At 44.3% G+C, this 15520-nt stretch overlaps 1 protein-coding gene across 1 annotated transcript in view; it reads right to left on the reverse strand.

The window, feature by feature from the left end:
* LOC126161246 (juvenile hormone acid O-methyltransferase-like) overlaps positions 1–15520 on the reverse strand; it is a 116438-nt gene that overhangs the window by 17947 nt on the left and 82971 nt on the right. The window contains exon 4 of the mRNA XM_049916986.1: positions 12410–12542. Coding sequence (XP_049772943.1) covers positions 12410–12542 — 133 coding nt within the window. The remainder of the gene's footprint in view (positions 1–12409; positions 12543–15520) is intronic.

Below are 15520 nucleotides of genomic sequence, written 5' to 3' on the forward strand. Positions count from 1 at the left end.
GAAGTAATAAAGAGTTGAAGATAGCGGACAGTGGTTGTGGTATAGAAAGAGCGAAGGAGACAATAGCAGCGTGAGAGAAAGAGAGGTACACAGTGGCAATCGAACACAGTAGACAGTGAGGGAAGAGCGACACGAAAAGAGTGAAGGAGACAGTGCCAGTGGAACAGGAATAAAGGGAAGGAGGAAGTTGAAGCGGGTGAGAGACAATGATAATGAGAGACAGTGTCTATGGCAATGACAACGAGGAAGAGGTAGTGACAGTGAGATGAGACAGCAACGGTGGGAAGGAAGGAATGAGATCGTGACAGTAAGAGTGAGCAAGAGGGAGACAGTGACAATGAGAGGAGACAACAGTAGGAGGACAGTCCGAAGGGGACAGTGGATTTGACACCGGCAACAGTGACAGTTGGAGACATACGAAGAGATAATGACAACGAGTTGGGCTTAATGAGTGAGTGAGAATGGGCAACTGGGAGTGCATGGGCATGAACGATTACAGCGATGAAATAGTGGGTATGAGAGAGTTACAATCAGAGCAGTTTGTAGGAGTGAGAGGTGACTTGAATGTTAAAAAAAGCGCGAATATTGTCCCTTGCCAAATATTTTTGCAGAAATTTTTAAAGGTGCTGAGGAAGGTAGACTGAGGCAGCTGGTACCCCACTTTTCAGTCAGTGTGTTTCAATAAAGAGGGGCAGACTCGCCTTTTTTTCTGCTGTGGTAGGAGCATGAAAGTCTCTTCGGGTTTGCTGCCGGATCCTAAAACCAACTTGACTCGATATTTCGGCGATCCATCTCGTCGCCATTTTCATGAGAATGCCGCTTCTGCTGACGAGTCCCGCTGAGAACTGACGCCAGGCTGCAAATCGACGTCCTATATAGGCCACCGTACAGTACACGGCGCATGCGCCGCTTACATCGGGTGCTGCCCTCCAAAACTGGGAGGTGGCGCCGCCCTTAGTAGAACACTGGCGGCAACTATAAATCGCACTCAGGGCCACACCGAAGAACGTACTGTTTTGATGCGGGATAGAACGGGATTCCACGTCCTGTTAAGAGGAAACCCATTGTCTCTGTTAATTACATTATCCGCCAACCTAATTTCAGTTTCCTCTTTATAGACACTTCCAAACATCGGAAGTGTTGGCAACTATCACAGTTTCGTCAAATTTCATACAGTGTCCCTCATTTAAGCAGTGTTCTGCTATTGCCGATTTTTCCGGCTGTTGTAGGCTCGTATGACGGCGATGTTCCACACACCTGTGATGCACTGTGCGAATAGAACGGCCAACGTAAGCTTTCCCACATTGACACGGAATTTTATACACCCCTTGTTTCCTAAGCCCCAAATCATCCTTCACAGAGCCGAGCAGAGCCCTAATCTTATAAGGTGGATGGAACACACTCTTAATGTTAAAATTCTTTAAAATTCTTCCAATCTTAAACGATAAGCCTCCAGCATAAGGAAGAAAGGCCACAGATCTATGTTCCTCTTCGTACACCTCCGGAGATGGTCCAAACTCCATAGCCCGACGAATCTGCTTCTCCGTGTATCCATTTTCCTTAAAAACAGTCATCATGTGCTCAAGTTCTTGGGTTAAGCTGTCTGCGTCGGAAATGACACGACGGAAAAATCGGCGGTAGCAGAACACTGCCTAAATGAGGGACACAAAATGAAATTTGAGGAAACTGTTGTGGTTGCCAACATTTCCGGTTTTTGGAACAGTGTCTATAAAGAGGCGATTGAAATTAGGTTGGCTGATAATTTAATCAACAGAGACAATGGCTTTCCTCTTAGCAAAACGTGGAATCCTGTATTATTTCGCATCAAAACTAAACGTTCATCGGTGCGGCCTTGATTGCGATATATCGCTGCCAGCAGTGTTTCACTAAGGGCGGCGCCACCTCCCTGTTTTGGAAGTCAGAAACCGTGATGGGCGGCGCATCCGCCGTGTACTGAACGGTGGCCTATATAGGACGTCGATTTGCAACCTGGCGTCAGTTCTCAGAGGGACTCATCAGCAGAAGCAGCATTTTCCTGAAGATGGCGACCAGTTGGATCGCCGAAATATCGAGTCAAGTTGATTTTAGGATCCGGCAGCAAACCCGAAGAGACTTTCATGACTTATTACGCCGGGAAAGCCTACGTAATCACATGTGATAGGAGCAGTTTTCCGCTGGTAAGATATTGGATTTTTACAGAAAATGGGAGTATCGATCAGTGATATTTTAATAACATCGCTGACAGTTATAAATGAGTAACAAACAAACGATGTAAGAATAGGTACAGCATTGTTGAAACAATAGACAGGGGTGACAAAAAGTCATGGCATAGCGACATGCACGTATAAAGTTGGCGGTAATACCGCACATAGAAGGTATGAATGGGTAGTGCATTGGCGGAGCTGGCATTTGTACTTAGATGCTTCACGCGAAAAAGTTTCCGATGTGTTTATGGCCGCACGACGGGAATTTACGGACTTTGAACGCAGAATGGAATTGGAGCTAGACGCATCGGACATGCCATTACGGAAATCGTTAGGGAATTCAGTAGTCCGAGATCTACAGTGTCAAGAGTGTGACGAGAATACCAGATTTCAGGCATTATCTCTCATCACGCAAATGCAGCGGTCGATGGCCTTCACTTAATGACCGAGAGCAGCGGTGTTTGCATAGAGTAGTCGGTGTCAAGAGACAAGCAAAAATGCGTGACATAACCGCAGAAATCAATGTGGGACGTGCGACGAACGTATCCGCTAGGACACTGAGGCGAAATTTGGCGTTAATGGTCTATGGCAGGGGCGGGCAAACGTTGCACGCGGCTCGTGAGCGCACAGCGCTGCACGTGTGCTGCTCGCGTGCAGTCGTAGAATGGGGCAGTGGCGACAGCCGGCAGGTTGCGGCAGTGTAGTACCAGGCTAAGCTGCAGACGTTGATGCGAAGCGACCACTACGTAGTGAACGTTTTATTTCAAGAACCGGAAAGTGCAGAGTGAAACAAGGAAACGGAGAAGTGGAGATTTGCTATCTTTTAAAAAGTAATGGGAGAATCATTTTTTCTTTGTGCAAAAATGTGAAAATTCGAAATGTTTAATATGTGGCAGTATTCTCGCTGGTCAGCGGAAGTTTGGTATTGAAGGCCATTATAAAAATTTTCAGAAGGACGAGTACAATTTATCGTCGGCTTCTGAGCGGATGGGGAAATTGACTGAGCTCAAGAAGAGCGATCTGACGATACTAGATGAATCTGTCGTAGTTGCTGTTGTCACGAGAGATCTGCGACTTTCTTTCCCCATGTCTCTCATCTAACTGATTTAACATTTTATGGACCACTGTTTTCAGTTTTTCAGGACGACAACAATAATAGCCCAGCGGTACGTACAGCTATAAGATTGCGCTTAATATAGCGAGAGCTGGAAAACCATTTGCTGAATTAGTAAGTGTCCGTTAAGAGCAAACATCAGAGATGAAAATTTAAGTAACTGTTTGCGTTTGTCTGTATGTAGAAATTTTGTTCCACTCCACCTGTGATAATTAAATAAAACGTATCGTAGGTAATAGGTACGTTTTCAAACCACGATATCTTTCAAGCACTCCTACTAACCTTATTCCTTCACTCAATAAAGCAAGCTAGGAAACAAAATGCATTGCACAGGAAGGAGCGGACAGAAGGTATGGTGGGGAGGGGAGGTAAGCGGGTGGCCAGCTTGCCCCTGTGTGCACGCAGAACACCTGTTAACTGCACGCGTGCAAGTGCACCGCACACGTGCAGGATTCCTGCCCACCCCTGGTCTATGGGAACAGACGACCGAAGAGAATGCCTTTGCTAGCAGCACGACATCGCCTGCACCGCCTCCCCTGGGCTCGTGACCATGTCGGTTGGACCCCAGACGACTCGAAAACCGTGGCCTCGTCACATGAGTCCCGATTTTAGATGGTAAGAGCTGATGCTAGGATTCGATCGTGGCGCAGACCCCCCGACGCCATGGACCCAGGTTGTCAACAAGGTACTGTGCAAGCTGGCGGTGGCACCGTAATGGTGTGGACTGTGATTACATGGAATGGACTGGGCCCTCTGAGCCAACTGAAGCGTTCATTAACTGGAAATGGCTATGTTCGGCTACTTGGAGACAGTTTGCAGTCATTCATGGACTTCATGTTCCCAAATAATAAAGTCATGTCATCGGGCTACAATTGTTTGCTATAGGTTGAAGAAAATTCTGAACAATCCGAATGAATGATTTGGCCACCCAGATCGCCCGACATGAACCCCATCGGACATTTATGGGACACAATCGAGAGGTCAGTCCGTGCACAAAATCCTGCACCGGCAACACATTCGCAATTATGGACGGCTACAGGGCAGAATGGCTCAGTATTTCTGCAGGGGACTTCCAGTGGCTTGTTGAGCCCATGCCATGCCGAGCTGCTGCCGGGCAAAAGGAGTTCTGACACGATATTAAGAGGTACCGCATGACTTTTGCCGCCTCACTGTAATGTACGTGCTGTCCTTTACTACCCAGAAGCAGCGATCCTTTCAATTTTTGGGGGCAGAGTAGATGTGTGCCAGGTTTGTCATTTGTGGTCCAAAAATGTGTATCGTTGGTAAAAAAAAAAAAAAAAAAAAAAAACATGTGGCTTCTGGAGGACTGGTATCGCCTTTGAATGATACTTTTCATGATGAAAGAGGTCGACATAGTGATCAACACAATCTAGAACAAGTATTTACGAACAGATTGGGCAAGAAATATTGACTAACAGATTAATAAATTACTGAAATTATAACTGTTGCCAAGTAACTGTTCATGTTTAATGTTCTATTTTGCCTAAAATCTAGATTGTTCATTTGAATTTTTCGAACGTATAGTTTTAGTTTCGTCATCAAAAAATTTATTTGTAATCAAATTTCTTTTAAAAATTAAATAAAAATGTTTAACTACAAAAGGGCATTTCATTCCAAATACTTGCAGGAAAAGAGTGATACAAATTTTACACAAAAAATTATTTGCCTACCATTTATATGAAAAAATTAATGAGAAATGAAATTAAGGCAACAGCAATAAATTAAAATCTTAACAATTCATTCATAGTATACAATAAAAATAGAAAGTAGCTGCTCTCCCGCATGTGATTCCTACATGGCATCCTCTATCTGTATGTAGCCCTGGAAATGGACAAAATAACAAGAAAAATAGAGTTCTCCTGCCTCAGTAACCGCGCTGCTGCTACGGTCGCAAGTTCGAATCCTGCCTCGGGCATGGATGTGTGTGATGTCCTTAGATTAGTTAGTTTTAAGTAGTTCTAAGTCTAGGGGACTGATGACCACAGATGTTAAGTCCCATAGTTCTTAGAGCCATTTGAACCATTTTTGAACCAGCCTCAGTTTTCACCCTCAGCGTTGACCACTGGTCATGCTCTGATTGTTGTTTGATCCTGATTCCATTATAACTTTTCAGCAGAGTTTCAAAAAATTAGACTCAGTAGGATAAGGCTGGTGATCTTTTGTAGTATTCAAACCCTCATTACTTTACGAGAAAAGCTGCCAATAGTATACAGACGTAACCTCCTTTATCTAGCTTTTTCATTTGATATTTTTTTTCTAGGTACTTTCAAACGTGTGATGCAATAGTCTGAGAGGCTCTTGGAATTTTTCAATCTTCGTTTGACATCTACGTTTATTACTGGAAACAACAGCAATAAGAAATCGAAAATCGGTTATTTCAGAAATCAGTTAAACTTGCGACGTAAAAAAAGATATAAGTGAATACCAGTTATTTCAGCCATAACCGCTATCATTCTGCGGTGGCGACGTACTTTCTGCACTCGCTGATGTCCCAGAGACCAAAACCCATCGCCAAAGAAACTGAATAATTGTAAATCATAAGCAATAAGGGACATTTGTATCCATCACCCACCTTTTTCTGCTGCACCCACATTCAGCTGCGGTAGAGAATCACTCGCCCACTTTAAGTCATCACGGCACCACCTCACCTTTGGTGTTAAGTGGGATAGTGAAATGGATGGAAAATAAGAGTGAGTGATTAAAAGAAGACCTACCATAAGAGGAGAAGGGTGGAGGAAGACGCAAATGAAAACAAAGCGCTCAAGAATCGTCGTGGAGAATAGCAACGTCTGTAAGTAACAGCTTGGACTTCAATTTAAAACTACTCATGGCATTCCCTACTTGTTACTAATTAAGTACATGTGTCACGTAGGATTTAAGGTCATGGCTACTGAGTCACTCAGGAATACTGGGACATGAAATCTGGAGATAGTGTGACCCCCCATGCAGATACACTGCACAAGAGAATTAAAGAATCACTTTCTCTAAACTCGGTAATTTTCACCCGCTGCGAAGCATAACTTTGAATTTGGCTTAAAGAGGCGTGCAAGCTTCCTCTCTCGTGGAGAAAAGGGGTGGCGCCCTGCGGCGCCACATTCGGAGTCGGTGACGCTTGAAACAGCAGGGTGTCGACACACGCAAAAAAAAGGCAACGGCTCGGAACTTCATGTGATGAACAAGGTGTGTTAATGAAGTCACTTTACACCAAAACTTCACCAAACTTCTGTCCAACGCTACTGTGGATGTGTCAGACGGTGGTAAGGTCGTCACTGGCCCTCTTACCCAAATTTCACTCCTTCTTTTGACGCCTCTGCGATAGAGGATGGAATCGCGATGCCCAGCGTTGAAATCACGTAATTTTCTCATAAAGGGCCGAGGAAAGCATTCCACACACACCGCTGCTCAGGATCGTCACTAAAACGCCTCAGGGAGTGGCATAAGGCGCGTCATTGAAACCACCCCTTTTCCTGGGGCGTCGATTCCCACGCATTTCGCAGCCGAAAACGACAGTTAACAGTGCTATGGGCAACACGAAGACGCTCTTGATAGCCTATGACAGTGCTGACTCCGTCAAACGTTTCAGCCCTTCTCTAACGACACTGTGGGGCTGCAGCACAATTAAACTTGATCTGTCCGCTTTGGAAGGCAGCATGACCGCAACTTCTGCTCCTGTGTATAGGATGGAACCACCAGGGACAGTTCAAAACATTTCGAACAAATCTGAACGTGATCCGCGGCAGGAAATGGTACTTAAGCATTTTCACCCCTCCTTTTTCGCGCCCTCCTATGGCCTGATCATGGGGTGTGCAACATTAAGATGTGCGTGAATAACACGGCAAAAGGTCCCTCTGAGTCCCCCCAGTTAAGAACACCCTAGGTACCGCACAGGCACCTTATCCGAGCACGTTACAAACGTACCTGTCTGAAAGTTCGATACACATCAACTCTCGTGGCTTCTCTAGCGCCTGACAGTTACGCAACCCCTTCGACACCTCTCAGGCGGTGTCTGCCTGCCTTCAGACGCGAGAACAGCCATAAGGCTGAACGTGTATCGAAGTTTCAGACGGGTACATTTGTAACGTGCTGAGTTAAGGTGCCTGTGCGGTACCCAGGGTGTTCCCTAACTGGGGGGATTCAGAGGGACCCTTTGCCGTGTTATCCACGCACATCTTAATGTTGAACACTCCATAATCATGCCACAGGAGGACGTGAAAAAGGAGGGATGAAAATGCTTAAGTACCATTTCCTGCTGCGGATCACGTTCGGATTTGTTCAGAATGCTTCGAACTGTCCCCGGTGGTTCCAATCTGTACACAAGAGAAAAAATCGGGGTTGCGGTGCCATTCAAAGTGGACAGAACATGTTTAATGGTGATGCAGCCGCACAACGTCCTTAGAGAGGGTTGGTACGTCTGAGGGTGTCAGCCGTGACAAAGGTAGTAGAGAATGTCTTCTTGCTCCACATTGCACTGCGAACTGCTTTTTTTTTTTCTAATGCGAAATGTGTGGCAACCGACGTGTCAGGGAGAGGGGTGGGTTCATTGACGCCCTCTGTGCCATCCCCTGAGGCCTTTCCCTGCCTATTCTGAGCTACGGTGTGTCTGAAACGTTTTCTTCGGCCATTTATAAGAAAATCGCCTGATTTGAAGGCTAGGCGTCGTAGTTCTAACCTCCATCGCTGAGGCGGTGTGCCTGAAATTATTTCCTCGGCCGTCCTTAGGAAAACCACGTGGACTGGAGACTGGGCGTCGCGGTTCTGGTCTGCGTCACAGTTGCGTCAAGAGAACGGCTGAAACGTGCGTAACAGGGGCTGTGACGACCTCCCCAACGTATGACACGCCGACAGTGGCGTTGGCCAGACTTGTCCTGAAATTTGGTACCATAAGACATAATTAACCCACTTTACACGTCACATTAACTTCTGAGCTGTGATCTTGTTTTCACATGTCTCGATGCCTTGCTGTGTGAAGCGTTATCGAGCCCGATGGTGCCACCGCAGGGTGCCACGCTTTTGCAACTTTAGAAAGGAAGATAGTACGCATCTTTGACCCAAATTTCAAGTTTATGGCTCGCACTGGGTGACAATTACGGAGTGATCCTTTAATTCTGCTGCGCAGTGTCGTTAACAGGTACTACTTACGAGGGGACCTTCTGGGAGGTGCATCGAGTTATGAGCTCCCACTTCGTCTGCTTATAGTGTGGGTAGGCACCTATCACACCCTAAAATTGTAGGTGCCAATGCGGCCATGTTTTTGAAATATTGACTGTTAAAGTTTTGGCAGCTCTTTATATACAGAAAGTTTCACTGTTGTGGCAAGTCAGTGAGTAGCCGAGTGGCAGGTAGGCTAGACTCCCGTCCAGGCGACCCTGGTTGGAGACCAGTCTATGCTACGTTTGTTTCCTTTTTTTTCAAATGTCTGTTTTAATTTATGATTAATCACGAACATTCCGCAACGAATTGATTAAAAAGAATTACAAGCCTCTAGAAATCAAAATTACAAATTGAATGTCACATTTTTTCAATCTTTTGCGTTTTTTTTTTATTTTAACAGGAAATTAAGCGTAATGTACGTTCATGAGGTATTTTATTATTGTTCAATTTGTTTTCGTTGTATTTGTAATTTTGTTCCGTTGAGGAAGGGAATATTAAAAAAAACAATGAATGGGGGATTAAAAATATGTTTCATTTAATGGAAAGTTAATCGATATTTTCTATATTTTTACGAGAACATTCCGACGGTTGATACTTGTTATAAAAACAAAACATTTGTACTTTCGGCACCACGAACATTGTACGAATACACATTCATTTTCGTCGCAATCGCATCTGTATTTTCTCAAGTCCGCAGGAAACGCCACTGCATAGACGTTATGGAATACTTCTTTTTGCGATTGATCTAGCGTTGCGAAAACAAAAGTAGCATAGACGGGTCTCGAACCAGGGTCACCTGGACGGGAGTCTAGCTCGCTTGCCACTTTTTTCTTTTTTTTCTTTTTTGTTTTTTATGTTGTAAGAAAAAAATATAATAAAAATAAAAACGCGGTTCCTCCGCTTTATGGTCCAACAACGCGACCACTTTTTTTTTTTTTTTTTGGGGGGGGGGGGGGGGGGAACAGGAAGGTAGGGAAACAAACAATCTTTATTCTTTATTCGTACAATTGTGCAGTCCTATGGATAAGAAAAGTATCGAGACAGCAAAAACAATTTGGAAACCATAAAATCAACGCAAAGGCCGCCTTTTTTTTTTTTTTTTTTTTTTTTTTGTGCAACAGGAATAAAGTAAATGACAATCCTAGTCACGGGCGGGAGTGAAAATGAAGTTATCATCTGCATCACAATCCGTGCAGCACGCGGTGTCGCATCATAAACCTGGCAGAAAGCCATATAATCTTGACCATTTCTGCCAGTGTGGGCGGTATGTATTTCTCCTGCGTCGACCATTCTAAGGACCATTACCTGAGGCGGTTTCGGTGTTTACCATCGTTTTTATTTCACTTTAACATAATCCAGTCATAGCTGGCGCCAACAGGTAGGGGCCCGTTTTCTTCTCAGTGTGCTATATGCCAACATAACTGAACCGCGCAGTACTGTCTCTGGTCGTTCTGCTGCAGGAGTCTTCTCAGTTCTGGGACACCCCAGCTGTCGGGCGGATTGTGAAAAACACTTCCTAAAAAACTGGAAAAGTAAGTCCTGTATTTCGTATGTCTCCGTATGAGCTCGCGTTGTTCTTGTAAATACATCCAATAATCCGTCACGGACTTAATATCGTACGAATACAAATATTTCGTCGCATGTCCAGCGATCCAATTGACCGCATATGTCTTTTGTTTGGGAAAAAAGGTCTTGTCCGGTAGAAAAAGTACATCCGATGTGATTTCTGTGTAGTCAGTGCGCCGAAGGAAGGCCAGTATTCGACGCGTCAGCATCCAGACGTCCCTCGCTGCGCCACACACTAAACCATGTTCTTCCGTTGCTAACAGTCCACAGTTTGTGCAAAGAGGAGAATCGACCATACGAATTGTATGTAATCGACTCCTGGTCACAAGTTTACGGTTTATAGGAATATACCACATCGATCTCGCTGCTGTTGACAGTAATGGAGTATGCACTGCACACCAAATGTTGTTCCACGTTCTCGACGGGTATTTGAATTCCATTATGTTGCGGCCATGGTGATCCATCAAGCATCTATAGATCTCCCGAGTCGTGGGTATTCTCGTCGAAGGTACTTTCAGACGAACATAACTGTAATCAAAAAATGGTTCAAATGGCTCTGAGCACTATGGGACTCAACTGCTGTGGTCATCAGTCCCCTAGAACTTAGAACTACTTAAACCTAACTAACCTAAGGACATTACACACACCCATGCCCGAAGCAGGATTCGAACCTGCGACCGTAGCAGCAGCGCGGCTCCGGACTGGAGCGCCTAGAACCGCACAGCCACCGCGGCCGGCGAACATAACTGTAATCAACAAGAAATGAGGCAATGTGTGCAAGAGAAGGCGAAATATTGCCCACCGCAATAGGGGGTTCGTACGAAGGCGGAACAAGTACTTCTATCAGAGCTGACGTTATGGTATGCTTTCTTTGTTGCCAATTTCGTATCATCGCTCGCATGTAAAGCGCCAGAGCTTTGTTTCGCACGTTTGTGAGGTTGAGGCCACCGTTCCGGAACTGTAGCGTTAACGTTTCATATTTGATCTTAAATAACATCCCAGTACAACATAGTAACCAAAGGCAGCCATGAGGCGGTCTACAATACCCTTCGGTATCGGTAGGATCTGCGCTAAATGGAGCAGTCGTGACGCTATGTGCACGTTGGTGTATGCCACACGTTGGATCATGTCAAAGGCTCGCAATGAGTTGTTGCGTATCGTCAGACGAACATTCTGCAGAAGCCGCCGAGAACTCGCCGCCGCTGACCGCCGTAGTGAACGGGTAAGTGTAATCCCCAGACATCTCAGCGATTCCACCGTCACACTCGGCTACTCGGTCAGTTGCCACAATAGTGGAACTCTTCTGTATATAAAGATCTGCCCAAACTTTAACAGGCAATATTTCAAAAATGAGGGCGCATTGGCACCTACAACTTTAGGGTGTGATAGGTGACTACCCACACTATAAACAGGCGAAGTGGGAGCTCATAACTCGATGCGCCTCCTAGAAGGTTCCCTCGTTAGCTCAGTAAGACAGATCCAAGCCGTGATATATCACCAGTGCAGTAGAGCAATGATAAGGCGTCACAATGGCATTGTTTGGTTTGGTATTACTGTCTTCACATCATGCGGCATTGCCTCAAAACAGCAGAGTGCTTTGATATCGCAGGACGCGATGTGAGTCACTGAACGTGACGTCTTCAACCGAGCTGCTCCAGGTCCTTCGGCAAGCAACATTCATGATAGTGGTAGATCCGCCGACATTAGCTGGCCAAGTCAAAGATGTGTCATAGCGGGAAAGTGCAACAGATGCTAGGAAGATGTGTGGAAGTAAGGAAAAGTATTTGTATACAGCACTGGTGGTGCTCGTCTACGCCTGTACGTGAAGAACAGTTAAGGAGAATTATAGGCTGATTAGACAGTACAGGTGAAGCTAGTATAGCAGCTGTCGCTCGGTCAGTGGTATCGGACAGTTCTTGAACCATAGTACACTGGACGAAACTTTCAGAGCGATAGGAAGTAATAAACAGTTGCAGGTTATGGAAGTTCTGATAGATTCCCCAGTCACGATCTCTTGAGAACGAGGCTAAAGTAAGGTTGTCAGTGATTTGTTACTTATGTCACATTCAAAAAACTACCAGCACCTGATGAAAATCAGCTAAAATATTACAGTAAAATATTCAAAAACATGTACAAAAATTATGTGAGGGCTTAAAAATAAACTACCCAGTGGCTGAAGATGACCACAGAGCCCGATACCTGCGAGGCAAAAACGAAGATAAAGAAGCTGCGTACAGTTGACGGTAAAGTACGAAGCATTTCGTTAGCAGGTAAATAATAAGCAAACAGTATGCGCGTCTAGGATATTTCATGTGACTATTGTGTATTGGGCTGCACCTTGCTGTCAGATTACCTTCATGTACGGCTCCCAGCGCGGATCTTGCGACATCTTCTCATACGCCTCGTATAAGCAAATTTTTGTGATTATCGTGAAGAGGGCCTCCCCGCCAGGTGCCAGAAGCTTGTAGATGTTTCCAAGGGCGAGCCTGGAAAAAGATGTGCCTAAAAGAAGAGGACAACCTCAAAACACAATTCCCACAAAGAAGTTTACAGTTGCAAGACAAATAAAAGTCCAAATCTTAGCGTATGTTGTCCCAACATCTTTTGGGTTACTATTGTAGCTACTCGCTGGAATTTTTGTTGTGATTCGGCGACGCCTGAAAATTTGTATAGCCTTAACGTCTGACGTAAAATCGTTACGGAATTGCAATTTCCATGCAGCCTTTTCGTTTTTGTAAATGACGTACACTGTCTGTTAACAATGATTTATCTATACAGCCACACTGGCGTCTCAATCATCAAATAGTCACAGTACCGTACTCACAAGTAAGTCATCGGTACTTTTTGACACTTGTTGTGCAATTTTTAGCCAAAATAGCTGAGAAAGAAATATGAATCTTCCAGGTGCACTTCCGAAACATGATGGAACAATCAGAACCCCTTTAAAAATCATACTGTGAAGTAACAACATTACCTTATTTCTTTCTTGTCCTTGCTGTTCTCTGTATCGTTTATCTGCTTGAAGTGGATGGCTAGTTTATTACACGACGGTCATACAGATCCGCATTTGGCCTGTAAGGTGTTTATGAAAGAGTGTGTTGTGTATCAATACCATTTCCCTGCCCTCTTTCTAATCTATTCACACACGTTGTGCAAAAAAACAACTGTATGTACATCTTCATACAAGCCGAAATGTTTCCAGTTTTACTTTCTTTTATTTATCAACTAAACTGAATTACTGTCACGAAATGGATTAAGTCGATATGGGCATCGCGGCGTCACTAAAAGCTGCTGCTATATGTATTTATTTATCGACAAGCAATTTGTCGTGTGACCAAAAACTGGTAGCCGAAAAAAAATACACATTTAGCAGCTTCTAGAGGTTCCGTGATGCCGTCCTTTAATTACACTAAAACTGAGCAGCACTGTTTATAGAAAATATTATCAGTGAAACGCAATGACACGAAATAATATCAGTGAAGTTTTGTTACGAAATTCCTTGATGCCACAATATGTGTCCTGTCAAGTGATCCGTTCTTTTTGTCAAGCTGTACCGCAGTAGGGGGACTGTGTGCTTTCCGTGACGATGATTTATGACCCTCATGTAAAAAAGATCTCTCCCCTCCCCCTCCCTCGCTTCCTGTAGGCCAATTGTGCTGTTTTTATTTAGGCTTTATTGCTATAATTTATTGCCTATTTTTTATTATCCTTATCGCTATTATATGTTACTGAAGATGGCTCCTGGAAGTTTTTCAAGATAGCCATATATCAGTTACTATAATTAACGACCCGCCATGATGTTACTATCAAACGCAGCTACCCAAACACGATACAACCTCCGCCAGCTGCATGCTCCGTAAAAATTGGCACAAAATGCGAGATAGTTTGCTTGTTAAAAAAAAATACTGAAGTGTTTTAGTACATTCTAAATTTTTATCGTTGTTAATCATGAATCAGGAACTTGTTCTTTACAATTACGATTAGAGTTCACTTTACACAGGTTGTCTCAAGCCCTTTGGGTCCAATTGAAACGCCTGCCGGTGTGGCCGAGCGGTTCTAGGCGCTTCAGACTGGAACCGCGCGACCGATACGGTTGCAGGTTCGATCCCGCCTCTGACATGGATGTGTATGATGTCCTTAGGTTAGTTAGGTTTAAGTAGTTCTAAGTTCTAGTGGACAGATGACGTCAGATGTTAAGTCCTATAGTGCTAAGAGCCATTTGAACCATCAAATTGAAACAGGTGATACTGGGTCCACAACCGATTATATAGAGATGCGGAAGCAGTGGCCGGGAATGCATATTTATTGTGTTATGGACATACACATAGTAACTGTGTAAGGCGACGACCACCAGTGTGCATGACAATGACGCATGCGATCTCCGCATTCTCGCAAAGATGCTGGATGTCTAATGTACACTGGAACAGGCAGCGAGTGATGAACAGTGTACACCACTACCCACCAAACAAACATATTGTACATAAGTCGGGTCATAGTACGTGTGTCATGATTGTGGGGACTGCATGCATCGCACCAGCACATTAAATTGTGCTGCACGATCACTATCCCTGGTGTCAGTTGTCCATTGTATCAGACAGCTTGTGATGTGTCCATGGTTAGCAGCCCTAGGGACCCCAAGGTAATTTTCATTGAGCATTACAAACAGTATGTTGGCTCCAATTTATTGAAACTTAGTGTATATTAGGTTGGTAACTCTGCCTACATGTATGCGATGTAAAATCAAACATTTCATTGTTGTTGCGATAGTGTCAATCTGTAAAGATTGTTGAACGTCCGCGGGGTCTTGATTACCCCAGTGTGCGTTCCGTGTAGCTCATTTATGCTGATTAAAAATAATAACTTGGTAAGTATACAGTATTGAAATATATATTGTGTGTAACTTATAACTGTTTCTTTTCAATGTAGCCCCATATTATTTTATTTTTCAGCGACAGTGAGTAAATGACTCATAACAATGACGATATATGTATAATGCATCCGCTATGGAAGAGAGTGGAGAAGACGATGATGATAATCATGGTAGTTCTTTCAACTCAAACATCCTTCCAGGTATGAATGACTATAAGTGGCCTTCAACTACACCATCTCAGACAGGAAGAGATTTAGTTACTCACCTCCCAGGACCAAAGGGTCAAGCAAGGTCTATTTTTAGTCCAATTGAAGCATGGCGATTATTAGTGACAGATGAAATGCTAGAAATTATTGTCACTTACACGAACGACGAAATTATTCTCAAACGTTCCTCAGTCGGAATCCCGGAAAGTTACCATAGCACTACAAATATTGTAGAACTAAGAGCTGCCACTAGACTCTTGTATCTCTGTGGCGTAAACAAGGCTGCTCACACAAATTTAGAATAACTTTGGTCTCCTAAATTTGGCAATGCCCTGTTCCGCACTGGCCGGCCGAAGTGGCCGAGCGGTTCTAGGAGCTACAGTCTGGA

Source organism: Schistocerca cancellata, chromosome 2, assembly GCF_023864275.1.
Source record: "Schistocerca cancellata isolate TAMUIC-IGC-003103 chromosome 2, iqSchCanc2.1, whole genome shotgun sequence".
Classification (NCBI taxonomy): domain Eukaryota; kingdom Metazoa; phylum Arthropoda; class Insecta; order Orthoptera; family Acrididae; genus Schistocerca; species Schistocerca cancellata.